The 26063-nt window shown below is 39.8% G+C and overlaps 1 protein-coding gene across 8 annotated transcripts in view; it reads right to left on the bottom strand.

The window, feature by feature from the left end:
- caln2 (calneuron 2) overlaps nt 1-20422 on the bottom strand; it is an 84968-nt gene extending 64546 nt beyond the window's left edge. For 4 of the 8 annotated variants that reach the window (XR_015520372.1, XM_087301384.1, XM_087301387.1 and 1 more), the window contains exons 1-2: nt 15121-15428; nt 5546-5667 (exon numbers count right to left, since the gene is read on the bottom strand). Coding sequence is in view for 7 of the 8 variants with exons in the window: in XM_087301384.1 (XP_087157510.1) it covers nt 5546-5667; nt 15121-15248 (250 nt within the window). In the remaining variant the exon portion in view is untranslated. Of the gene's footprint in view, nt 1-5545; nt 5668-15120; nt 15429-16205; nt 16795-20277 lie in introns of those variants that run through there. The other 4 variants (XM_087301386.1, XM_087301390.1, XM_087301385.1 and 1 more) reach the window with 2 other exon arrangements.
- Between the last annotated feature and the right edge of the window lie 5641 nt (nt 20423-26063).

Below are 26063 nucleotides of genomic sequence, written 5' to 3'. Positions count from 1 at the left end.
TGGAAAGAGTTAGTGGAAGCGACTCGACAGGCCGATGGAAAGGCGACAGGTAGTCAACCAGACACTCAACTCATGGACCATCGCACAGCAGAATTGGAATTAATAAAAGGGTGTCAGGCTCAAAGCTTTCCCGAGGAGACCGCAGCCCTCAAAATGCACAAACCTGTACCAAATCAGTCGATTAAGATGTCTTGCTCCAGAGTGGGATCCGGTGATGGAGGTAATCAGAGTCGGAGGACGATTACGAAGGCTGGAAAGCCTAAATGCTGAGGAAACTCACCCTATAGTATTAGACCCACAGCATCCAACCACAAAGCTTCTCATCAAAGAGTTTGATGAGCGCCTGCTCCACCCAGGTACAGAAAGAGTGTACGCCGAACTTCGGAGACAATATTGGATCTTGAGGGGGCGGCAAGCTGTTAAACATCACCAGCTTAAATGTTCATCATGCCAACGATGGAGAGCTCAGCCTAAAGTACCAAAAATGGCAGACCTACCACCAGAGCGGCTCAGGATTCTTTGCCCACCATTCTACTCTACTGGAGTAGACTGTTTTGGTCCACATCAGGTAAAAATAGGCAGACGAGTGGAGAAACGTTGGGGAGTCATTTTTAAATGTCTCACAACAAGAGCGGTTCACATTGAGCTCCTCAACTCCATGGATGTGGATGCCTTCTTGCTTGCTTTGCGACGATTCATTGCCAGACGTGGCAGATCAAAGAAGCTTAGGTCAGATTGTGGTACAAACTTCCGTGGGGCTGATCGAGAGCTAAGAGAAGCCTTTGCTGCCATGGAATCCCCATTAAAAGAGCGGCTAGCTGATCATCAGATCACATTTAAGTTCAACCCTCCTCATGCACCGCATTTCGGTGGCACTTGGGAACGAGAGGTTCGTTCCATAAAGACTGCTCTACGGGCAGCAGTTGGTGGCCAGTCTGTCTCAGAAGATGTCCTCACTACTGTATTAGTAGAGGTAGAGGGCATTTTGAACTCAAAACCGCTTGGATATGTCTCCACGGATATTGCAGATCCAGATCCTATTACACCAAACCTTCTCCTCATGGGGCGGCGGGATGCGTCACTCCCACAAGTGACTTGGCGCAGATGGCGCCATTGTCAAAATCTTGTGGATCAGTTCCGGACTCAGTTTACAAGGAATTACTTGCCCACACTACAAACCCGCCAAAAGTGGCAAACTTCATCCGACAATCTAAAAGTGGGTTCAGTGGTTTTGATTGTTGACCCACAATTGCCCAGGGCTCAGTGGCCCATTGGCAAAGTAGCCAAGACTGTTATCAGTGATGATGGTTGTGTAAGATCTGCAAACATAAATGTTCAAGGTAAAGTGTACACTAGGCCAGTAGCCCGGCTCATTCAGTTGCCAGCCTTTCAAGATGACAGTAAAGACTCCTAAAGAATTCTCTTGACTTGCACATTTGCTGTTCAAATGTGGGGGCGGCTGTTCTGAATTCTTTATATTATGGCTGTAACTCGATTTACTGAGTGTTCTGTAAAGGGCTTATATTATGAATGTAGGATTTAACTTCCGGAGGATGCATATTTGAGTCCATATATGAGAAGTTGAATGTGCTGACTCATCTGAGTGAGACGCGATTGCCATCCATGAGATATTGTGAAGTACAGGGTAAAGTTATTGCCAAGTGAGTTTGTTCCTTCATATCATGTTTGTAATTACCCTTGTATGCTTGATGTTAAGTGCTTGATGTTGTTAATGACCCGCGATCGGCCGCGAGCATTAGTTTCCGTATAAACCAAAAGTGAAAGTGCTGCTACCATCAGCATCGCGGCTAATCCCGATGTCATCGTTGAGATCTCGTTTGTTTATTATGATTCAGTTTACTATATTCTACATTTGTTATGCCTTATGCTGTCACATGCCCTTTATATAATGCAGCTTTAGTCATTGATGTCTATTTATATTCTGTTTACATTCAGCATACATTAGTCTATTGACTCCACTTTAAGAGAGCTGCAAATACTGTGTTGTTTAGTTTAGGATATTTATTGTGTCAGTACATATATATTTTCGTGTTTGATATTTTATTATTTACGTATACTTATTGTTTATTACAGGAAACTACCTCCCTGCTCATAAATAAAAGATTGCAATTATCTCCTGACTCCTACTCCTTAACCAGAGTGCTGAAGTGGTCAGCAACATTTAAAGAACTGGCATTCTAAATTGGGCAATACCCAACAAGCTGTTTGTTAACAACCCGCATTATATCCCACCGATACCAGTCGGGTGGCCTTTGTATGCAATCTGTTGACGGGTAAAGCGTTGGAATGGGATGCAGTGATATGGAAGGATGATGAAAGTAATTATCCCACTTTTGAAAATTTCCTTAAGCAGTTCCGTGAAGTGTTTGAACATCCTGCTGATGGGTAAAGCCCGGGAGAACAACTACTTGCTCTCACACAAGGACGAAACACCGCTGCAGAATATGCGCTATCCTTTTGCGTTCTCGCCGCACAAACCAGTTGGGTCGAGGATACCTTGAAAACTCTACCACTAGGGGCACTATGAGTACACGGTAATGCCCTTCGGCTTGGCAAACTGTCCTTCTGTGTTCTAGTCCTTTATGAATGTTGTCTTTGGGATATGTTGGATCGCTGGGTAATCATCTACATCGATGACATTCTCATTTACTCTAACACAATGGAAGAACATGTCATGCATGTACGTAAAGTATTACAGCGCATGATTCAACCCCAACTCTATGCCAAACTTGAAAAATTTTTATCAGAAAAAGTTTTATCAGACACAGATCACTTTTCTGGGCTATGTCATCAGCGCGGAGGGAATCAATATGGATGATATGTAAGTGCAGGCAGTACAACAATGGCCATTACCTCAAAATCTCAAGGAGTTACAGCAATTTCTGGGCTTTGCCAACTTTTACAGACGATTTATCAGAGGTTTAAGCTCCGTAGCAGCCCCATTAACCGCTATGACTAAGCGAAGCACAACCAAGCTATACTGGTCCCCCGAAGCACGTCAAGCTTTCACCGAACTAAAAACACGATTCACCACTGCTCCCATTCTCTGCCGTCCCAATCCAGACCTGCCTTTTGTCGTGGAAGTGGATGCATCCAACACAGGAGTCGGGGCGGTGTTATCCCAACGCCAAGGTCAACCACCAAAAATGTATCCATGCGCCTTTTTTCCCGTAAGTTGACCAGCGCAGAACGAAATTATGATGTTGGAAATCGCGAATCATTGGCCATGAAATTAGCCCTTGAAGAGTGGCGACACTGGCTGGAAGGGGCAACCCACCAATTCACCATTCTGACAGATCACAAGAATCTAAAATATCTCTACTCTGCTAAACGTCTAAATCCCAGGCAAGCTCGTTGGGCTTTATTCTTTACAAGATTCAATTTCATAGTCACAAACAGACCAGGGCGCAAGAATGATAAGGCAGATGTACTCTCCAGGCTAACTGAAGATAAACCCACTATCAGTGAAGAAACAATCATCCCTACCAAGCTATTATTGGCTCCGGTTCAGTGAGACATTCTTACGGAAATTTCACCATTCTGACAGATCACAAGAATCTAAAATATCTCTACTCTGCTAAACGTCTAAATCCCAGGCAAGCTCGTTGGGCTTTATTCTTTACAAGATTCAATTTCATAGTCACAAACAGACCAGGGCGCAAGAATGATAAGGCAGATGTACTCTCCAGGCTAACTGAAGATAAACCCACTATCAGTGAAGAAACAATCATCCCTACCAAGCTATTATTGGCTCCGGTTCAGTGAGACATTCTTACGGAAATTCAAGAAGCTAATCGAGAGAATCCTCCTCCAGCAGATTTTCCCGATAACCTTACCTTTGTGCGAATGATATACGCTCACGACTACTCACGCACGTTCACGACACTCCCAGCTCTGGTCATCCGGGCATCATGGCAATGAAGGAAATAGTCAAAAAAAGCCAAACCACTAAGGCTTCTCATCAAACCCCTGCTGGTTTATTACAACCTTAACCGACCCCTCAACGTCCATGGTCCCACGTAGCAGTGGACTTCATTACCGATCTTTCTGTTTCCCAGAACAACACTGTCATTTTGACAGTAGTCGATCGTTTCTCCAAGGCCTGTCGGCTGATTCCACTGCCTAAGTTACCCTCCGCTTTTGAGACAGCAGAGGCTCTGTGTAATCATGCGTTTCAAATCTTTGGTTTACCTGACGATATTGTGTCAGATCGTGGATTGCAGTTCACTTCTCGGGTATGGACAGCTCTCTGCAAGTACCTCAATATCAACGTTAGCCTCACTTCAGGGTATCATCCTCAATCTAACGGTCAAACGGAAGGATTAAATCAAGAAGTGATTCGCTTTCTTCGTTCTTACTGTCATCAGCAGCAACATGAATGAAGCCGTTATCTCATGTGGGCGGAGTATGCACAGAACTCATTGATAAAACCAGCTACAGGTATTACTCCATTCAAATGCATTCTGGGTTACCAACCACCTTTGTTTCCATGATCTGGAGAACCCACTGAGTTTTCAGCTGTCACGGATTGGCTACAAAGGAGTGAGGAGGTTTGGAATCAGGCACACTGCTGGATTCTCGACGCCGGGGTGGTGCCCTCCAGTATTTGGTGAACTGGGAGGGGTATCTGGTCGAACGTATCTGGTCTGAACGATCCTGGGTAAATGCTAGAGATATTCTAGACCCAACTCTTACTGAAGAGTTTCATTGAAGGTTCCCAGAGAAACCAGCCCCCCGACAGCGTGGTAGACCCCGGCGTCAAGTGCATTCTCGCTTCAGGAGCCGTTTGGGGGGGGGGGTTCTGTTATATATGAGGGCGATGGCAATCCTCTTGTGCACCACCAGAGGGAGCCATCACCTGAATACTAATCAGACTCACGGACTCAAACTCCCATAAGCCCTTCTGCCTGTCACTGATTGCGGCTCAGGGGCCTCTCATCATCCCAGCGCATATAAACCACACTCACGCCAATGTTTAGTGCGAAGTCTTAATTTGCCCTGCAGTCATCACCGAGCGTTTTCCCATTGTTATTCTGATTGATTTGTGTTCTGAACCCTTGCCCGATTTACCAACTAAAAGGACATCTGCCTGCCCCGAATTCAAGCCTGTTACACCGACTGTGAACGTTATCTGCCTGCCCTGAACTCTGCTTGCTCACAACCTGATTCCTGGTTTGTCCCTTTATTGTTGCATTGTATGTGTGTGTTTAATAAAGCTTGCAAATGGATCCAATGACTTCTGGTTCATCACAACAGAAATAAAAAAAAACTGGCAAAATGTACTTTTTTTAGATGAGGTTGCTATATCTTCATGTAAATAATTAAGCTGTTGCTTGTTTTGTAAGCCCACCCTCTATTCAATATTCCATTTCATACAGCAAAAGAAATACTGCAATACTGAAGTCCATAAGAACATCAAGTTCTCGCTGACTTTCAGTTCATTCTAAGCATATATTCTTTGAACTTGCAGACATTGACACTGAGACAGACATCAGTCATTTACACACACACAGACCAGACTCACCGCCGAGTTCCTCTGTAGAGATGTTGGCAAGCTGCTCTTCGCTGGTTTCAGACAGAGACGTGCTCAGATAGTTGTCTGTGTAGAGCAGCCCTGCTCTCACATGGTGAAAAGGCATCTTCACCCTTCAAAACAACAACAAACAAAAGATGAATCGATGAACACACCATGACTGCCCCTGCAGACTCACCAAAAAATAAACCCACCAAAAAAAAAAGAGAAATTAACTCTGAAAGAAACCCTGAAAGAAGGATGAAGCACACACATTTACAGCCATCATGTTTGTTTAGATTTATTCTTGAAGGAAAACACTTAAAACTTAAATGACCACATACACACACTGACTGTAAATCCCCAGCATAATGCACAAACACACAAATACACACACACGACAATCCAGCTTCTGTTGTAATGGGTCACATGGGACTGTATAGGTCTGTCTGGCTTGAAATAAATGGCCTTTATTCACAAACCACAAAAACTGCTGTGCTGTACAGCTCATGTGTTCAGAATGTTACTTGAGGGAAAGAAAAAGAGATTTTTATAGTGTGAAAAAATAATTTTATAAAATTTTAATCAAAATAATGTAAATTATTTTTATATTCTCTTACTTTAACTGTAATAAAATCCAAACATTAATATTTTGAAGTTGTTTTTAGTAATTGACATTAAAAGACAAAAACATTGTTTTAAAAATGTGTTTTTACATGCACTTGTTTTAAGACTATTCAGTATAAAATTTGAGACTTACACAGGGGTAAAGACCAAAGGCTCTATTTTAAAGATCTAGATGTCAAGTCTAAAGTGCATGGCGCAAAGGCAGTAAGGGCGTGTCTGAATCCACTTTTGCTAATTTAGGGATGGAAAAATACGCTCTGTGCCCTTACGCATGGTCTAAAAGGGTTGTGTTTATTCTCTTAATGAGATATGGGTGTGTTTTAAATCAATCAGAGTCTCATCTCCCATTCCCCTAAAGCGTCCGTTGCGTCGTGCCATGGCACAATTGCTATTTACATGGCGGACCTTGTAAGTGGAAGAACTAAACGCTTCACTAATGAGAAAACAGTTAAAGAGAGCATCTGCAGTGCGAGAATAAAGAATAATCCTCCTGCATTCGACCTCTTCAATTTCTCTTTACTTTATTTTTACTCCTTTACCCTCGTGGATAAGGAAACGGTGTTGTACGCATTCCACTGAAGACATCCGCTAGCATACATATTTAATTTTGTTTGTTAAGCACAAAGATTTGTTTCAAAACTATTTCTAAATTCAGATTTAATTTCCAGCAAAACGAATAAATGAACAATAAAAACAAAGTATCATGTCCAATTTCAGTTGAAACAATTTGTCAGAAAAAAATCAGCCTGTGTATAGGCATACAGTGATACTGATATATGATATCTCTTTATCAGTTAATAAACTTTTTTAAACATTACACTATAAGGCCTGTAGCCAGCTTATTAACAGTGGTGTTTTTTTTTCAGAAAAACTGAACCTTTTAGCAGTTATTCACCTTATTTCTATTTCTACTAAAAGAAATTTAACCATGTCAAATTGCTTACCATTCTATTTTACCATTTTAAGTGTTTATTTACAAATGTGCATTTAAACTGTACATTTGAAATCACAGTTTTATAAATAATAAAAATTTTGAATTAAAAATATGAAAAGATACTTATTTTTAAAGTACAAATTTAATATAATCTATCATTACATTTTAATTTTTTTTAGAAATCTGATAAAACTCGTTTTAAATTAAACACTGAAGCCTACAGGCAAATAACAAACTGGCCAGAACATTCAACTTTCTTTAGTCAGAATTTGGCCATTTGAATAATAAGAAAAAATCAAAAATAATAAAAATAATTTAACTTTTGGTCTTTTGAACCCTCCGAACCACCCTTGGCTACAGGCCTAAAACTTAATAAACTGTATGAAGAGAAGATTAATTAATAGTGTGCTTTAATAGCAGTTAAATAAATAATAGCATATGATGGGGGGGGGGGGGGGGGAGATTCACCCACCCCACCAATGTCAAGTGAAAATTTAGAATTTTAGAAATTTAGAAAATTTAATTTGAAAAAAATTTGCTTTAAAAATTTCTAACAGCTGCAATAAAAAACAAGTTTTATTAAGATGTATTGTTGGTTATTGGATAAATTTTGGCCGAAGTGAGTAGCTTTACATGTTAAAAGTAACTTAAGACCAGTTTAAAATGATTTAAGACCTACAACAAAATATTTCAGTTAATTTAAGCCTTTTTAAGATCTAATATAGTTTTTAAATTTAAAACATTTTAAGACCTTTTAAGATTCAGTGGACACCCTGATATTATTTAAGCAATTTAAGAAAAAAACAAGCAATTACAAAAAACACCATCAAATTAGGAAAAGATCTTATGTCTCTAAAAAGTGTTTCAAATCCTCACAACGTGAATACATTAAGAAAACGTGCTGCAAATTCTCACAACACATGCAAATAGCATGACACTTAATGGGAATATTTTAAATGGACCCAAAAACATCATGCATGCTGTCAAATCGATGAAGATATTTTCTTTATTTGCGGGTATTGTTGTAATTACATGTATTTTCTTAAATTACAGCACATTAATATATAAAAAAAACTATTTATTTTTTATTTATTTATTTTTCACTTTTATGCAGTTGTTTCATATTCATACAATTATATTAGGTTTAAGCTATTTTTCCTCACGATTATTTGTTTCGGGTTGTCACAGTAAATGTGTAACTGTGGGCTCATTCTTTCAAGCCATTGATTTTATTTATTTTTTTCATTCTGTGAGCACAACAGGGGTCCGTTCTTCGTACCTCGCTTAAATGATCTAAGATGATTTGGCAGATCCTGGATATTTTAATCTTGATAACTGATCTCTCGCTAATTTGGTTCTTCAAACAAGTTCGCGAATCAGATTAGAATATCTGGATGAACTGATCTGAGATCGCTGCGTTTGTTGTGAAGGACAGATCTATCGATCCTCGAAATCATGATCAGCAATGCAACGATTGGCTGACGGCACAGCAGCGTAATGACATCATCTGATTAATATTCAATTATCCATGTGAGCAAATTTACATAAAATTAGCAGTAAACGGCTTGTTAAATATGACACGCAGTAACTTCACATTTGTTGTGAGCTGCAGGCTTTACACTTTCATTTGTCAAGACAAGAGTATTCATCATGTATTTCAATGCAAATCAATGTATTTAGTTCTTCATTTAGAAAAGATTTTCTTTATTATAGTAACCGTTTTTTAATCGGTGTAAAGAATAACTGGTTGTTTCCAAAAGCATTTTGATATTGTTAAAGGTGTCTGCAACTTTTGTGAAGCATCAAATCACTGGCATATTAACTGTCAAAACATGTTTATGACTGCATAAATGTATTATTGCTTTTTAAAAAAAGTCACATATTGTGCATTTCTATTGTACACAATTTGTACTAAAGCGATCTAAAAAGTTCATATCAATAAGTTTTCTCTTTGCAACACCAGGTGGCAGTCTTTGTACTTTCATTTCGAGGGTGCAGATTGCATACGTTTTATTAATATGTATAACTTTATTTATTTTATTAATGACTATAACTTTTATATATATAGTTAAAAAATATTTACTATTTTCCCAAGTGTATATAACTTTTACTGTAAGAAAATATCAGAACTCGGTACATACTTTCTGTATTATCTTTGCTTGAACTGAGCCAATCTAATCCTGTTTATATGATTTGAACCTGCTCCCGATCAGGTTTGACCTAGCAGATCTGTTGCCATGACAACAACTCTCGGATCAGCTTTGAAGAACGAAACGATCCTGGGGTCCGTTCTTCGTACCTCGCTTAAATGATCTAAGATTATTTGGCAGATCCTGGATCTGTTCATCTTGATAACTGATCTCTCGCTAATTTGGTTCTTCAAACAAGTTCGCGAATCAGATTAGAATGTCTGGATAAACTGATCTGAGATCGCTGCGTGTGTTGTGAAGGACAGATCTATCGATCCTCGAAATCATGATCAGCAATGCAACGATTGGCTGACGGCATAGCAGCGTAATGACATCATCTGATTAATATTCAATTATCCATGTGAGCAAAATTACGTCAAATTAGCAGTAAACGGCTTGTTAAATATGACACGCAATAACCTTCCACATTTGTTGTGAGCTGCAGGCTTTACACTTTCATGTGTCAAGAGTATTTATCATGTATTTCAATGCAAATCAATGTAGGCTATTTAGTTCTACATTTAGAAAAGATTTGCTTTATTATAGTAGCCATTTTTTAATCGGTGTATAAAGAATAACTGGTTGTTTACAAAAGCATTTTCATATTGGTAAAGGTGTCTGCAACTTTTATGAGGCATCAAATCACTGACATATTAACTATCAAAACATGTTTATGACTGCATAAATGTATTATTGCTTTAAAAAAAAGTCACATATTGTGCATTTCTATTATACACAATTTGTTCTAAAGCGATCTAAAAAGTTCATATCAATAAGTTTTCTCTTTGCACCAGGTGGCAGTCTTTGTACTTTAATTTCGAGGGTGCAGATTGCATACGTTTTATTAATGTGTATAACTTTATTTATTTTATTAATGACTATAACTTATATATATATATATATATATATATATATATATATATATATATATATATATATATATATATATATATATATATATATATATATAAATTATGTATTATTTTCCCAAGTGTATATATACTACTGTAAGAAAATATCAGAATTCGGAACATACTTTCTGTATTATCTTTGCTTGAACTGAGCCGATCTAATCCTGTTTATATAATTTGAACCTGCTCCCGATCAGGTTTAAGCTAGCAGAACTGTTGCCATGACAACAACTCTCGGATCAGCTTTGAAGAACGAAACGATCCTGGATCGTGTCAAATCGTCAACATCCAAATCCAGCTAACTGAGTAATCCACGTACGAAGAACGGACCCCTGGATCATGTCAAATCGTCAATATCCAAATCCAGCTAACTGAGTAATCCACGTACGAAGAACGGACCCCAGGCCTATTATGTAGCAAAACAATGACAGTGTCAAAGTAGATAAGTTGCTCGTATAATGTAGTGGCACAAATGTTTATGGATTAAAGCTGTTTCCAGCAGCCTGCCAAAAGATGCAAAATTTTCCACAGGTTTTGGATTTTTGTTTGGAATTACTGCAAAACAGAGGTTTAATTGTGTCTCGAGTGTCTGATCTGTTTTAATCATTTCTGGTCTTGTGATGCTTTTAAAATGAAGCACTGACTTGAGTTTTTTATACCTGTATAAACATCTAAAACAAGCACCACGCCAAAGCTTTTTCAAAGTTACAAAAGAGAATCCTTGATTAATTCTGCTCAGAGACACACAGAGCCTCTGTTGAGAACAGAATGTGAACTAAAGGCAAATTACATGGAGATGACAGAGCAAACAGCGAGAAGTGCTCTTCACTGATATTGGCATCCCTGGTCAATATGAGCAAAGGAGGCTTTTAAAAATATGTCTCTAATTTTTAATCTTCTGATCTTTTGATTAAAACATATAAAATAAACTCTTTTTTTATTGAGAACAACAATTACAGTACAGTTACAGTACAAACACAGCCCTCACTCACTTCAGCTTATTCCCTGCTTTAATCAGGAGTCTTCACAGCAGAATGAATTATTTTTTTTTACGGCGGATGCCCTTCCAACTACAACCCAGCACTGAAAGTACAACCCTCAGTGCTGGGAAACACCCACACACTCTTCTATTCACACACTACAGTCAATTTAATTGATCTAATTCACCAACACTGCATATCTTTAGGGAAACTGGTCCACCTGGAGACAAACCTGCAAACAACGGGAGAACATGCAAGGTCCACAGAAAGGCCTGCTGGTCCAGCCAGGACTTGAATCTGTGACCTTCTTGCTGTGAGGTAATTATGCTAACCACATAGCCACCACAAACACAGCAGCTTCAACATAAAAAACTCAATTTGTCACAACTGCTACTTCTATAATTAAACAAATAATATTTTACATTTTTAGTACACCTGAGCGATGAGGAAGAAGAAATTGTTCAACTATGATCACCTTCAGCTTTTCTACTTCTCAAAGATAATAATATGATGTAAGACACAAGCCAATTTCACTCATTCATTCATCACAATAAAGAAGAGCAAAGAACAGAGCAAAGACTTCTAGCTAAAGGGCTTTGCAAAATAGGAAGTGGCTATAGGAAAACTGCAAAAACACTGCAAATGTCCACCATCAGAGCAATAATTTAAGAGTTTTAGTCACCACTGTATGTGTTATGAATTAACCTTCAGAACTGCAGAAGTTACTTGGCTCTTGGAGTCAGAAATTCTCCAAAACTACAATCTGGCATCACCTGCAACACCACAAATAGCTTGAAAGTGTTAAAAGAAAGCAAAACCTTTACTCTCATCTAAAACAAACTCAATCATTTTCCTTTTTTTGGTTAATATTTTGATTTAAAAAATTACAGATTAAATACAGGCCTTTTCACGGGCATTCTGTGCTTAAACAGGGTGCCAATATTAGAGGAGGGAACTGTCATTTTTGGTTTTATTCATCAAGGATGAACCCTAGTTGTACAACAGGGCTCTGTGCTACTTTAATTACCAGAGATATTAACACAGGCTTTAGCTGACAGTGGCTTTGGGTGCAGTATGATTTTTTTTTTTTTACAGAGCCATTGATGGGTGCTTTAGTTTACTTTTACAACTTGACTTGTGTGGCTGATACAAACACACTCTTAAAAATAAAGATGGATAACTTCATGAAGAACCTTTAAATCCCATCAGTTCCACAAAAAAGTCTTTAATGAGATTTTAAAATATTATGTACACTAAGAAAAAATGCTGAGAACATTTTTAAAAATATCTAACATACTTTTGTCGCTTAAATGGAATGGAAAGGTTCTATTCTACTAAAATCATTATTTGTAACTGGCATCAATGGTTCCATAAAGAGAAGATAAGGTGGTTAGCACCATCCCCTTACAGCAAGAAGGTCTTGGTTCAAATCCCGGCTGGGTCAGTTGGCATTTCTGTGCGGAGTTTGCATGTTCATTTGGGTTTCCTCTGGGTGCCCCAGTTTCCCACAGTCCAAGGACATGCGCTATAGGTGAATTGAATAAACTAAATTGGTCATAGTGTATACATGTGAATGGGTGTTTCCCAGTGTACTGAGTTGCAGCTGTGTATACATACTGTGTAAACATATGCTGGATAAGTAGGCGGTATACTCCGCTGTGGGGACCCCTGATGAATAATGGAGGTAAGCCGAAGGAAAATGAATGAATGAATGAATGAATGTTCCATAAAGAACATTTGACATCCATTTAACCTTTGCTTCCACATAAGGCAAAAGATTAGATAATGAAAGATTTTTAAACTATGAATACATGGTTCTTTGAAGAAGTATCATGGTCTTTACAAAGTTATTAGGCAACACAACTATGTCCAACATGAAAATGATAATGGATTTCATCTTAATCAGGAAATCATCTTATAAGAAAGGATCATGTTTCTCATTACAGGAATTTATTAAAGAAAACTCACTTACTTTCCTTCGGCTCAGTCCCTGATTTATCAGCATTCGCCACAGTGGAATGAACCACCAAATACCCTGGCACTCAATTTATGTACTGCAGTATTAAAGAAAACTTTAGTAATTCATAAAATAAGTAACTCTTATAATATTACTGTTTTAGAGTGTTATTATCAAATAAATAAAGACCAAAGCAGTGAACATAAGAGACTGCTTTGGAAAAGAAAAAATCATACTGACCCCAAGCTTTTGAACTATTTACAAAGCTTATTATACTGTACAGTGTTCCTTAAAATGCAAAAAAAAAAGGGTGTAATTGAACAAAAACATATTAACAATGATTAACATTTAACATGAAAGCATTTTAAAAGACAACATAAGGTCATTCAGAAGATGCTGTCAAGGCGTTCAATTGTCTTGGCATTTACTTCCTAACAAACATGCAAATTACACAGAAGCAAGGCCAAATTGTACTGTATGTTGTTGCTTTGGAAACAGATTCTGATGTACATTATGCTGAGGCTTCCATGAGTAACCTTGAAAAACATGCTATTCTAAAGTCCTTTAAATCCTAATCTGGCCCATATCTAATTTACAGGCAGCGTGTGAATGCTGATGTGAACAGTTATTGAACGAAGCTGCCATCGCATTAAGCCCTTAGTGTGGCAGGGAGCGTTTATTTAATAGTTTAACAAAGAAACAAGATAAAGAAACAATGAGAGATTGAAAGGAAGTGACATCCATTGTTGGCATGATAAATAACATATGATGCTGCATTAATGGCTTCTTTCCAGTCGCCTTTTAGCTGGTCTGACTCATGGGATCCTATGGGACAGACTCATCGACCGGTACCAGAAAAGGTGTGGGGTTTTCACATGTCGTGAGGAGCATGTGCTATATCTTGGCTTTTTGCTTTTGCACATCTGCCCCTGGCTCTGATCCAGGACCTCTTAAAGAGGGTTCGGTGGCATTTGGGCTACAGACACAACACCAAGCTGTGATGCATGATGCAAGCCAGTTCATTAAGCAACTGCAAACAGAAATGAGCCACAACAGCAAGGATGCCCCTTCACAAGGTCAACCATTGTGCTCAAAACATTATTCAAGGTAACGAACAGAAATCTGGCACATAATTCACTGAATGGCATTTAAGACAGAACTATATGACCTTCACAAGGTGACTGGAAATGCAGATTGATGAAAACACAAAAATAGAAGGTTCGGCTCACAAGAAACATGCCAGACTTTAAAATGTGCAGCCTTTGAGGATAAAGAGGGAGTGAAAGATCTGACATTGTGAGTGAAGTTACATCATAGAAATGTCACAGCTGCTCCAGGGACCCTTTGCATGCTGTGAAGCACTTAACACTAAGTGTTCATAATGATAACATTCACATTAAAAGTACAGTATGGTTCAAGAATTATCTTTATCAACATAAACCATGCATGCAAAGTTAAAGGCTGAATACTAGCTTAAAGAGATGATGAAGATAAAATAAAGTAAAATAACACACCAAAGAAGATTTGTAAAATATCTTTAGAATAGGCAACTTATATCTGTTACTTCTTTCTATCTGAAAATCCAATTCATTCATAACATCCAGCCTAGTGGACATCAGCCAAGTACATGCTTTGAATATATCTATCACATTTAGACACTAAAACTGAAGCAAATAAAAGTAACAAAGAAAGAAAACGTGCCACAATCTAAATATTACGAACTTAGTCGCCATTCTTCAACAGAATCTGTAGTAGCTGCTTGTAAAGCTACAGGTTTGATTTCTTGTTGCTTATTTGGTCCCTGCGATAACAGTCCCTTACACTTCGACTAATTATGATTCAAAGAACAGATCATTCACACAGTGCCAGTTCACCATCTGTACAGCAAACTTCACTCGCCTCAACAACAGCTTTTAATTAGGATGAACAAAGCAATGCCCGTTTTAGGTAATTAAAGGCGTTTTGATGAGATGTCCCATCTACAGTTACCTCCACAGATCGCACTCCTCTGAGTGACTCTCTACGCGCAGCTCCGTTTCTTCTTCGCTATTAGTTGATGGACCGGACACATCCACAACGCGCAAAGGCAATTCCAAACCATACTTTTCCGGACCCATTATCGTTTGTTATAGTATAGATAGTAAGCTAATGTCTATAACGTAAATGCGTCGTTCGCTAAAGACCCCTTAAAACACTAGCGAAATTATGGCCGCACGCGCTCTCATGCAGACCGCCGAGGTGATGAGCTCCGAGTGCGGTTTGTAGCGTCCAGTTCCCGCGCCCCTGGAGACCGGAGTGACAAGCCATAACTCACATGGGCCATACATCACTAGTCCTTCAAATAACACCTTGCTCTTAACGTGAATGAGCGACCACAATATAAACAGATTTAGCATCGCTGGCATGGCATTTTTTAAACCCGACTTTGTTTACAGATAACGACTGGCAAAATATTATTGTGAAAATTTCCTGTATTAAATTTGTTGACCTTTTATTAGCTCACCTATAGTGACCAAACACAAAACTAAGCAAGGAGGTTTCCAGGTCAATCGGTCATTTGTTAAGGGCTACTTAATTGTAAAAACTAGGTTGACTTACACCCTTTTTTAAAATAAATGTAATATATTGACATAGCTGGCTCCTCAAGGAACCTTTAAAAACCATGAAACCATCATTCCACAAAATGTTCTTTATTATGCAAAAATGTATAATTAAGATCACACTGTACACAAAAACGTTCATCGTAAACTTCCATTAAAGAGTTTTATTATGACATCCCTGAAAAAAATAAAATAAAATTTCGCTTTGTTCCTGCCACCATAAGAGTCAATCATCCCATAAAGCCGTCAATGAAGCAAAAAAGAGCAAACTAACTAATGAACCGTGTCCGAATTTGCATTAATATTCATAAATTGAAGCCAAACCTTTTATGCAAAATTAAATGGACACAACTCAATAAACACATGTAGAATGAATATCCATACATTCTTTTCACAACAGGTGCCATAAACCGGATTTCCCTACGCTCCGTCTCCTTAACACCCACACATGGCATTTTAAAGACATCCACTCACCTCCTCAAAGGCTGTGTTTTGCAAATCTCGAAGTCTTATAAAGCTAGTGTTGTGAGTTTGTCTCGGGTGGGATTATTGTTGTTGGTCTCATATGTAGTACGCTAAAAAAAGAGTAATTGAAAAAAAAAAACAATGAGATGTTCAGTTGCCCCAGTTATCTGTTCTCGGTCCCGCTAGCATATGACAGCCCCATTGCCACCGCAGCGGAGTTTCTTAAAGATCCATCAGGTGAAAAGCTCGCTCCAGAAGCCACTGTCGTGTTTTTTTTCAAAGTTCAAACCTTTAAATGAACGGCTCAGAAATGTGCCCGTCGCGCGCTCGCCTCGTGCGTAACAGGCGTTCTCCGCCGCGCGCCCAAGGGTGTGTTGCATTTAAAGCCCTTCCAGAATGCGCCGAGATTTATAAGCATTCTAAAAACGGAGTCCCGTTTCACTGGTGTTTGTCTCCTGGCAAAATTTGAGAAAAAGCCAAAATCTTCTTGGTAAATGTATGGCGCTGATAAGGTAGGTGACGGGCGCGCAGCCCTTTAGTGATTTAGCGGCTGGAGCGGTTCAGCCGATCTGCTCCACGTTTCCTCCTTCAGAGATCTGGCAGGTGTGTCAGACTCAGAGACTGGTGTAGGGTGGAGTTAAAAATAGATCCGTAATGGTTCACTATTAGCAGACAGAGACATGTGAGGTTTATAACCTGAATGAAACACTGCGTATGTCTCTACCTCTTTGTGTTTACTGATTTCATCAAATTATTAAAAAATAATCCTATAAATTATACTAATTGATCATTAAACCAATTTGACACCTGCTCTACCATTTTGCAAGATCACAAACCTTAACTTAAATATGCTCATAAAAAATCTTTCCACAAAATGTATATTTGAGGAGGACACTTTAGGTGTTACAACTCACCTTTCATTCTCGATTCAAATTTAAGACCTGGAAATATTATCATAATCTTGCAAGGAACCCATAATAAACGAAAAAAAATGAAGAATTGATTTTTAATTTTTGTGATAAGACCCAATTTAAGCAGAGGGTCTTATATAAATAACACAATTTCTCTTATTTAATTAGTATATATGTCTATATTCTATACTTTTAACAAGCAATATATTGTGTTTTTTATTTTTACAATATTACTATGGGTGGCGACGTGGTGGCACAGTAGGTAGTGCTGTTGCCTCACGGCAAGAAGATCGCTGGTTCGAGCCTCAGCTGGGTCAGATGGCGTTTCTGTGTGTTCTCCCAGCGTTCGCGTGGGTTTCCTCTGAGTGCTCCGTTTTCCCCCACAGTCCAAACAGATGTGCTATAAGTTAATTAAATTAACTAAATTGGCCGTAGTGTTTGTATGTTAATGGGAGTGTATGGAGGTTTCCCAATATTTGGTTGCAGCTGGCAGATCATCCGCTGTGTAAATGAAAAGTACAGGGCAGCTAAAACCCCGTACAGTTACTCAGCAAGCATTTTTTGTGTTTAAAAGATAGACATCTAATAGATGTCTAATAGATGTTTCATAGACATTAAAACATATAGTCATCTTAGCAAAAGCAAGGCTAAATTTAGGCTAAAATACTAATAGACATCAAATAAACAGAAATGAATGACTACACACTACACATAGTTTTGGGCTATTCTTAGATGTCTATTAGATTTTCACAGCCCAAGATTAGCCTTGTTTTAGCCAAGGCGACTTCGATGTCTATTAGATGTCTATTAAACACAAAATGGTTTGCTGGGATACTTACAATTGGCTGCTTTGCTTGAAAAACGTATACTATAAAGAAGTTTCATTCGATTCATTTGATTTATTAATGCATGCTTAGACTCACTATTTTACCTGTATACAATGATTTAATGACATTTTTACAGGGATAATTTAACGCTGTGTTCTCTTTCTTTGAAAAGTAGTGGAATTACATCATCATCCCTCCTTTATTCTCAATAGACTGTGGCTGCATGGCCCTGAGTCTAAGGTTCATGCATTTTCAATTACGCTGTATTCTTACTAATTAAAAATAAGATCATTAACGCAGTCTCAAAGGGTATACATGCACTGCATAATAGTTTGGGACGAAAAAAAAGAAACAATAACAGAAATGTGCATGAACGTCAATGATAATTACTGTTGTTTCAGTTGAAGTGTATTTGAAATGTGTTCAGTCCCCCGAGAGCCTACAAAGGAAACCACACATAAATGCATTAAATATTTAGCTTTTATATGTTTAATTAGCAACTGAATGTTGGAATGAAGGAATCAGTTCGATAGCAGCTCCACAAATTAACTTGAGATGGCATTGAAGTGCTTGAATGATAAACCTGTGCTAGACCTAACATAATTGTTGACTGGACAAAGGGAAAGCACCTGAGCTTCACAAACACTGGCCTTATTTTGACAGAGGAGAGAAAATCCATTTTTAATAAGAGATAAAGAGTTTGAAAAATAAAGTTTTATATTAGAGTGTCTCTATTGTGTTATTTTGGATATTACTTTTGTGATATGTAACTGTTTGTGAATGCAAAAGGTCTGCAAAGTTTCAAATATCAAAGTGCTGTACAAATGAGCAATATCACATACTTAGCAGTGCGATATGGCGGTATATCAGCACTGACAGGGGCCTTAGTGTACCACCAGTGATGATATACAGCCATATTGCACTGCTACAAGTGTGATGTTGTGTTTATACAACAGTTCGACGCCATTATTGTGTCTATAAAAAAGACAATCAAACATCGAGAGTCTAAAAATCCTCATGAGGAACTATTTTCTTCTGCGATTCATTCACATCTGCAGCTGACATCAGATCAGCAAAAACCATTACTACTTCACAAACATCCCGTTAGAGCTAGTATTTGAAAGATTTTCCTGCGTACTGTCTAAAGTGATGACAAAACAAGTGATTTTGCTGACATTTTAAGATTATAAGTCTGAACGGCATGAAATACCATCAGTCTACAGAGATTTCCCAGTATTTTTTATTTTTTTTTGTTACAATCAGGGGTTCGTTCTTCGTACGTGGATTACTCAGCTGGATTTGGACGATTTGACACGATCCAGGATCATTTCGTTCTTCAAAGTTGATCCGAGAGTTGTTGTCATAGCAACAGTTCCGGTAGATCAAACCTGCTCGGCAGCAGGCTCAATTCATATAAACAGGATTAGATCGGGTTAGTTCATGCAAAGAAAATACTGTAAGTATGTACCAAATGCTGATATTTTCTTACAGTAGTAGTTATATACACTTTGGAAAATAATAAAACTTGGAATCTGCACCCCCGAAATGAAAGTACAAAGACTGCCAAAGAGAAAACTTATAGATATGAACTTTTTAGATCGCTTTAGAACAATTTGTGTATAATAGAAATGCACGATTTGTGACTTTTTTTAAAAGCAATAATACATATGTAGTCATAAACATGTTTTAACAGTTAATGTGACGGTGATTTGATGCTTCACAAAAGTTGCAGACACCTTTACCAATATCAAAATGCTTTTGTAAACATCCAGTTATTCTTTACACCGATATAAAAAACGGCTACTAAGTTATGATAAAGAAAATCTTTTCTAAATGTAAAACTAAATACACTGATATGCATTGAAATAGATGATGAATACTATTGACACATGAAAGTGTAAAGACTGCAGCTCACAACAACTGTGGAAGGTTATTGCGTGTCATATTTAACTAATGGTTTACTGCTAATTTGATGTAATTTTGCTCATATGGATAATGGAATATTAATCAGATGATGTCATTACGCTACTATGCCGTCAGCCAATCGTTGCATTGCTGATCATGATTTCAAGGATCGATAGATCTGTCCTTCACAACACACGCAGCGATCTCAGATCAGTTTATCCAGACATTCTAATCTGATTTGCGAACTTGTTTGAAGAACCAAATTAGGAAGAGATCAGTTATTGAGATGAAAAGATCCAGGATCTGCCAAATCATCTTAGATCTTTTAAGCGAGGTAAGTTACGAAGAACGGACAGGAGATCACAATAATTAACCCCCAAAATCCAAAGCAGCGCAAATTCTGTGGCTTCGCAAAAATGATAAAAGTGTCAAACTCACCACAGATGAGGAGAAACACATGCAGAAACATCATAAACCAGCAAACTGTTGTGTTTGCAATAAGGAAAAACGCTAAACACGTGCAGACATTTCTTCTTTCTTTAACTTACTAAACTAGCCTGCAGGAGACTCATTAGAAACAGATGGCCAACCAAAAAGTAACTCAGGGTTATACAAAGAGAGGCCAACACAATATACATATATTGCTAATATGTGAGTGCCTTCTCACACTCAACACACTACAATTACTATAGTATAAATGCAGCAATACAACATAAAAAGAGAGAGATCGACTTCATCATTTACATGTTTATTAATGATTTGATCAGCTGTAGTTTAAAACCTCCTTTTCAGCCCGGAAGTTTCAAGCCTCAGACTGGCCCACCTCAGTTCACGACTGACTATATTAAAATAAGGTCATTTCCAATTCAGTTTCTAATGACACTATCACGTCTTTTTTGAGAAAACAACTGCTTTAGAACTTCAAATGTTCAACAACCCTAACAGTATTATATGTCTTAACAATAAAAATGAAAATAATAAAAATCACTCAGATGAGGATCGAACCCGGGTCTGCAGGGTCGAAAACTAACATGCAATCCACTGAACCACAACAGCTGTTCAGCTAAGTTTGATCAAGTTATATCATCATTAACCTGCAAGCCGCAACTTGCTCACTGAGCTGCGAGAAAATAGATAGAAGAGTAGAGCTGCGGTAAAATAATGAATAAAAAGGCTGTGGTCAAGTAAATAAATAAATTAATTTAAAAAGTGTACTGCTGAGAGCAACCAATTCTTTAGCTAGGGATACCGGCCCTCGCGGCCAAAAAACGGACCGGCCCACCGGGAATTCTCCCGGTCAGGGGCGGACTGGCCATCTGGCAATTCTGGCAAATGTTCCTCAAATTCCTCAATACTGGCAAAATTCCTCAAATAGAGGAACCAATTTTTTAAATGTGGGCCGGTCAGTTTTTTTTTTAATATGTATTGTTTTTAATTGCAGACAGCTTTTATCTCTTGCTAGATGTGATATTATGATGATGATAATAAAAATAATTATGATAAGCATTTGGCACAATCGGCAACTGCCGCCTGGTTTCAAGATGGGCCAACCCAATCCAAGGTTACCCGGACATAATCAAAATATGGCAAAAATGTCATATTATTTCACTATCTTTACACCAAAATAAATAGTGAATGTGCGTGTCCGTGGGTGGGGCTGTGTCGGTGTGGTAATGTGGGCTGGTGTGGCAACAGTGCCAGGGCTTATTTTTTGCCCCAGTCCGTCCCTGGCAACACTTATTTTTCCACAATGCCATTAACTTTGCAAACCAAGATCAGCATGAAAACACAGCAAATCCAATGCGTTCATGCAGTGCACCATAGTTTGTTAAGAGAGAGATTAAGAGCGATAATAACGTGTTCATACAGAGTGTCTAATTTGTATAGACAGAGATAAGAAGCTAATAAGAAAATGTGTTTATCATTATGTCCTCCTGATAATTCAAATCTGGCACTCAAAAAGTTTTTGTTCACCTCCTCCTTAGTTATAAGATCAGCCCTCAGGCCCTGACGCAAACAGTTCTTACTTCTGGCAAACCAATATGAGTGCAACTTTAGAACCACTTTTCTAGTTCAGAGATGGTCTGAACCAACACTTGAACTGCCAATGGAAAAGGAGAAATATGACCAATCAGAGTACACTCTCACAAGGGTGGGATTTAAAAAGACCTTAACTTAAACAATTTAGACACTGTCAAAAGATCTAATGCAATGTATAATATGAGAACATGCTCTGTTTTTACCTATGGAGGTAACCTATAAATGTAAGAGTTCTGCCACTCTGGTCATGTTAATTCTTGTTTTGGTGGCAGAATCCGGACACCAGTCATGTCTAGTCCTGTCCTGCTGTGCTCGGCTCAAGTTTTCTTGGGTTGAGCACTTGTTTCTGTCATTGTGTGTGTCTCCGTGTGCGCCCAAGTGTGCCCAGAGCGTGCGCGCTCCCGCTGGATGCAGCCGCGCGGGCTCTGTGTGCCTCTGACGCGCGCGCTCTTTTATTTGTGTTTTCGTCTGTCTGCAGCGTGGTGTTTCATTCACAGCGTCTCAGTCTAGTTGGTTTCGGTTTTGATCGGCGCTGGGATGAAGCATGCACGCTGCGTGTGTGAGCGCACGGTGAGTGTTTTCATTCATCGTGTGCTCATGTCTTGCGTCTGTTGTCAAAGCACGTGGCTATGTGTTTACATTGTGGTCACGTGCTTTTGTTGTGTGCTTCAGTGTTGGTCTTGTCTTGAACATGCGGTTAATGAGTTCTCTCATTGGCTGCATGTTCTTGTCCTGTTTTATGTGAGCGCATGGCTTGTGTTGTCTCTCTGTGTCATGCGCTCTCCCATCTACTGTCTAGTCCCACCCTCCTTGTTAACTCATTATTAGTTTGTCATGTTCACCTGTGTGTTAATTTACTTTTGCTTTATAATCCCCTCATGTTTTCAGTCCTGTGCCGGTTCGTCGTCGTTATTTCGATGTCCTGCTGGGGCAGACTGGCCATCTGGCAGACCGGGCACTTTCTCGGTGGGCCGAGGTTTCATCGTCTGAGAGGCGGGAAAGAGCGTCTGCTTTGATGTTTTTTGAGCCAGGGATATAGGTGACTTGAAAGTCAAATCGTGTGAAAAACAGAGCCCATCTAGCCTGTCTAGGGTTCAGACGTTTACAGGAGCGGATATATTCCAAGTTTTTATGATCGGTGATGACAGTGAAAGGATGTTTGGCGCCTTCAAGCCAGTGTCTCCACTCTTCTAGCGCTGCCTTCATGGCGAGGAGTTCTCGGTTTCCCACATCGTAGTTCCGTTCAGCGGAGTTGAGCTTGCGAGAATAGAAGGCACAGGGATGGAGCTTCTTCGTGACTAGGGATCTTTGGGACAGGATGGCTCCAATGCCAGTGTTGGATGCGTCAATTTCAACAATAAAAGGTTGCTCGGGATCAGGATGACGCAGAATAGGTGCACTGGAGAAGCGGGTTTTGAGTTGAGTAAAGGCTCGAATAGCGTCTGGGTTCCATTTTAGGCGGGCGTTGTTAGCCTTTACCATGGCGGTAAGTGGAGCAGCAACTGAACTAAAGTTCCTTATGAAGCGCCTGTAGAAGTTGGCAAAGCCCAGGAATCGTTGCAGTTGTCTGATGGTTTCAGGTTGTGGCCATTGTGTCACGGAGTCGACCTTTTGCTGGTCCATGGCCACGCCTTCGGGGCTGATGATGTAACCCAAGAACGAAATGCAGGTCTGGTGGAATTCACACTTGGAGATTTTTGCATATAGCTGGTTCTGGATGAGGCGTTTGAGCACTGCCCTGACGTGCTGAATATGTTCAGATAGTGAATTGGAGTAGACCAGGATGTCGTCAATATACACTATGACCCATTTGTTGAGCATGTCTCGAAATACCTCATTTACAAAAGCCTGGAACACGGAAGGACTGTTTGCTAGGCCGAAGGGCATAACGAGGTATTCGTAGTGGCCGTCGATTGTAGAGAACCCGGTTTTCCACTCGTCTCCCTGTTGTATGCGGATGAGGTTATATGCACTACGGAGGTCCAACTTGGTGAAATACTGGGCGGATCGGAGTTGCTCAAGGGCGGCTGGAACCAATGGCAAGGGGTAGCGGTATTTGACTGTGATCTCATTTAAGCCTCGGTAATCAATGCATGGGCGTAAGCTACCATCCCTTTTCTTTACGAAGAAAAAGCATACTTAAGCGGGTGAGGTAGATGGCTCTAGCTCCTCCGAGATGTAATTCTTCATTGCTTCAGTTTCAGGTTGAGAGAGGGGGAAAATGCGACCACGAGGGGGCGTGGTGCCTGGTAACAGTTCGATGGCACAGTCATTTTCACGATGCGGAGGGAGCTTGGTAGCCTTCTGCTTATTAAATGCCTCAGTTAAATCATGATAAACCTCGGGAACATGACAGAGTTCAGGGTCTTCCATGTTGGTAATCATGTTGATCTGGACTGGGGAAACAGAATGCAGACATTGGGTAAAGCACTGATTGATCCATTTTGTGATCTCACCAGTTCTCCAGGAAACTTGAGGGTCATGTAGTTGTAGCCATGGCAACCCGAGAATTACAGAGTGCTTAGGGGAGTCGATGGCAAGAAGGGAAATCTCCTCTTCATGGAGAGAGCCTGTTTGAAGAGAGATTGGTTGAGTCTGGAATTTTATGCGTCCCTCTCCCAATGGGCGCCCGTCTACAGCAGTGATGGCTATGGAGGAATCACAGGAGGTTAGAGGAATGGAGTGAGTGGTGGCAAACGTATAATCGATAAAGTTGCCAGCGGCTCCTGAATCGATCATGGCCATGGTCTCAATTTCATCTCCATTATTTCTCAAAATGACAGGCAAGTTCATAACGTTATTAGTGGTCGTGAACATAGTGGTTGCACTCACCGAGAGGGTTTTAGGGAGAGGCTTGTTGGGACATAAAACCTTCGTATGACCTAGAAGTCCGCAATAGATGCATAGGTGATTTCTTCTTCGTCGTTCTCGTTCCTCTGGGTTCAGGCGGGTTCTACCCAATTGCATGGGTTCAGCGGAGATCTCAGGGGATACAGGACTGGAAGCAATTGAGCACAGTGGGTTGCGAGTGCGGAGGAGAGTGTCTAACCTTATGGAAAGTTCAATTAGTTGATCCAGTGTTTTTCCCTCGTCACGACATGCCATCTCTTTCTGCAATTCTGGTCTCAGAGCCTTTCTGTAGAGCATCGTAAGCGGATCATCAGCCCAGCCAGTTTGCGCTGCCAAGGTGCGAAACTGCAATGCGAACTCAGCTGCGGAGCGATCTCCCTGTTGGATACACAGTAGCTCCTCGCCAGCGTTACGACCACCCTCCGGATGATCAAACACAGTGCAAAAACGTTTGAGAAAGTCATTAAACAAGGGAAATATCGGGGTACTGTCTGGCCAAACTGCAGTAGCCCAGTCTAGCGCTTTCCCAGTGAGTAGTGAGCACACAAAAGCAATTTTCCCATTATCGTCTTTAAACAGATGGGGCTGTTGGGCGATAAACAGTTTACATTGCAATAGGAAGCCTTTACATTTTGCTGGGTTACCTGAGAACTTGTCAGGGAATGCCAATCGAGCTCCGGAAGTCATCGGGGGTTGTGTAACAACAAGTGGACTCGGAGAGTAGTTGGCGGTGAGTTGCGCTGTGGGAGCAGCTTGCAGGTTTTGTAGAGATTTCACAAGTTCGTCTGTCAACTGAGTTAGATGTGTTAGTTGTTGTTGGTGAGTAGACAATACCTGAGCTTGAGCTGTGACTTCGTGAGACAAAACCTGGATGGCTGCGGGATCCATGTTGGGCGAAGTCTTCTGTAACGGGGAGACTGACACGGAGGGATCCATTTTGCAGTATTTATTAAGTCACATTTAAACATCAACAACTCGCACGGCTGTGCGGACATACAACATACACATCAATGGGGAAGTAGCAGATGAGAGACACAGTGTGATTACCAGACTTGGGTCAGAGGCAGGCAGCGTGATTCAGAGTCCGTGTAACAGGCTTTAGTCAGGGGCAGGCAGCGATAATCAGAGTCCGAGGAAACAGGCTTTGGTCGAGGGCAGGCAGAAGACAGAGCAGAGTCGTGAAACGGGCAGTAGTAGTAGACGGGAGATCAGGCAGGATAGAACGCTCAGAAATGCTGGCCGGGGCTAAACAAGACTTCGCACTGAGGTGTGTGTGAGAGCTGCTTATATGTGGTACGTGGGTCATTAGTGGAATGGAGAACAGGTGTGCTGGA

Source organism: Danio rerio, chromosome 21 (genome assembly GCF_052040795.2).
Source record: "Danio rerio strain M-AB ecotype USA chromosome 21, GRCz13ab, whole genome shotgun sequence".
Lineage (NCBI taxonomy): Eukaryota > Metazoa > Chordata > Actinopteri > Cypriniformes > Danionidae > Danio > Danio rerio.
The sequence above is the reverse complement of the archived record's forward strand: the minus strand, read 5'-3'. Positions and strand labels throughout refer to the sequence as shown.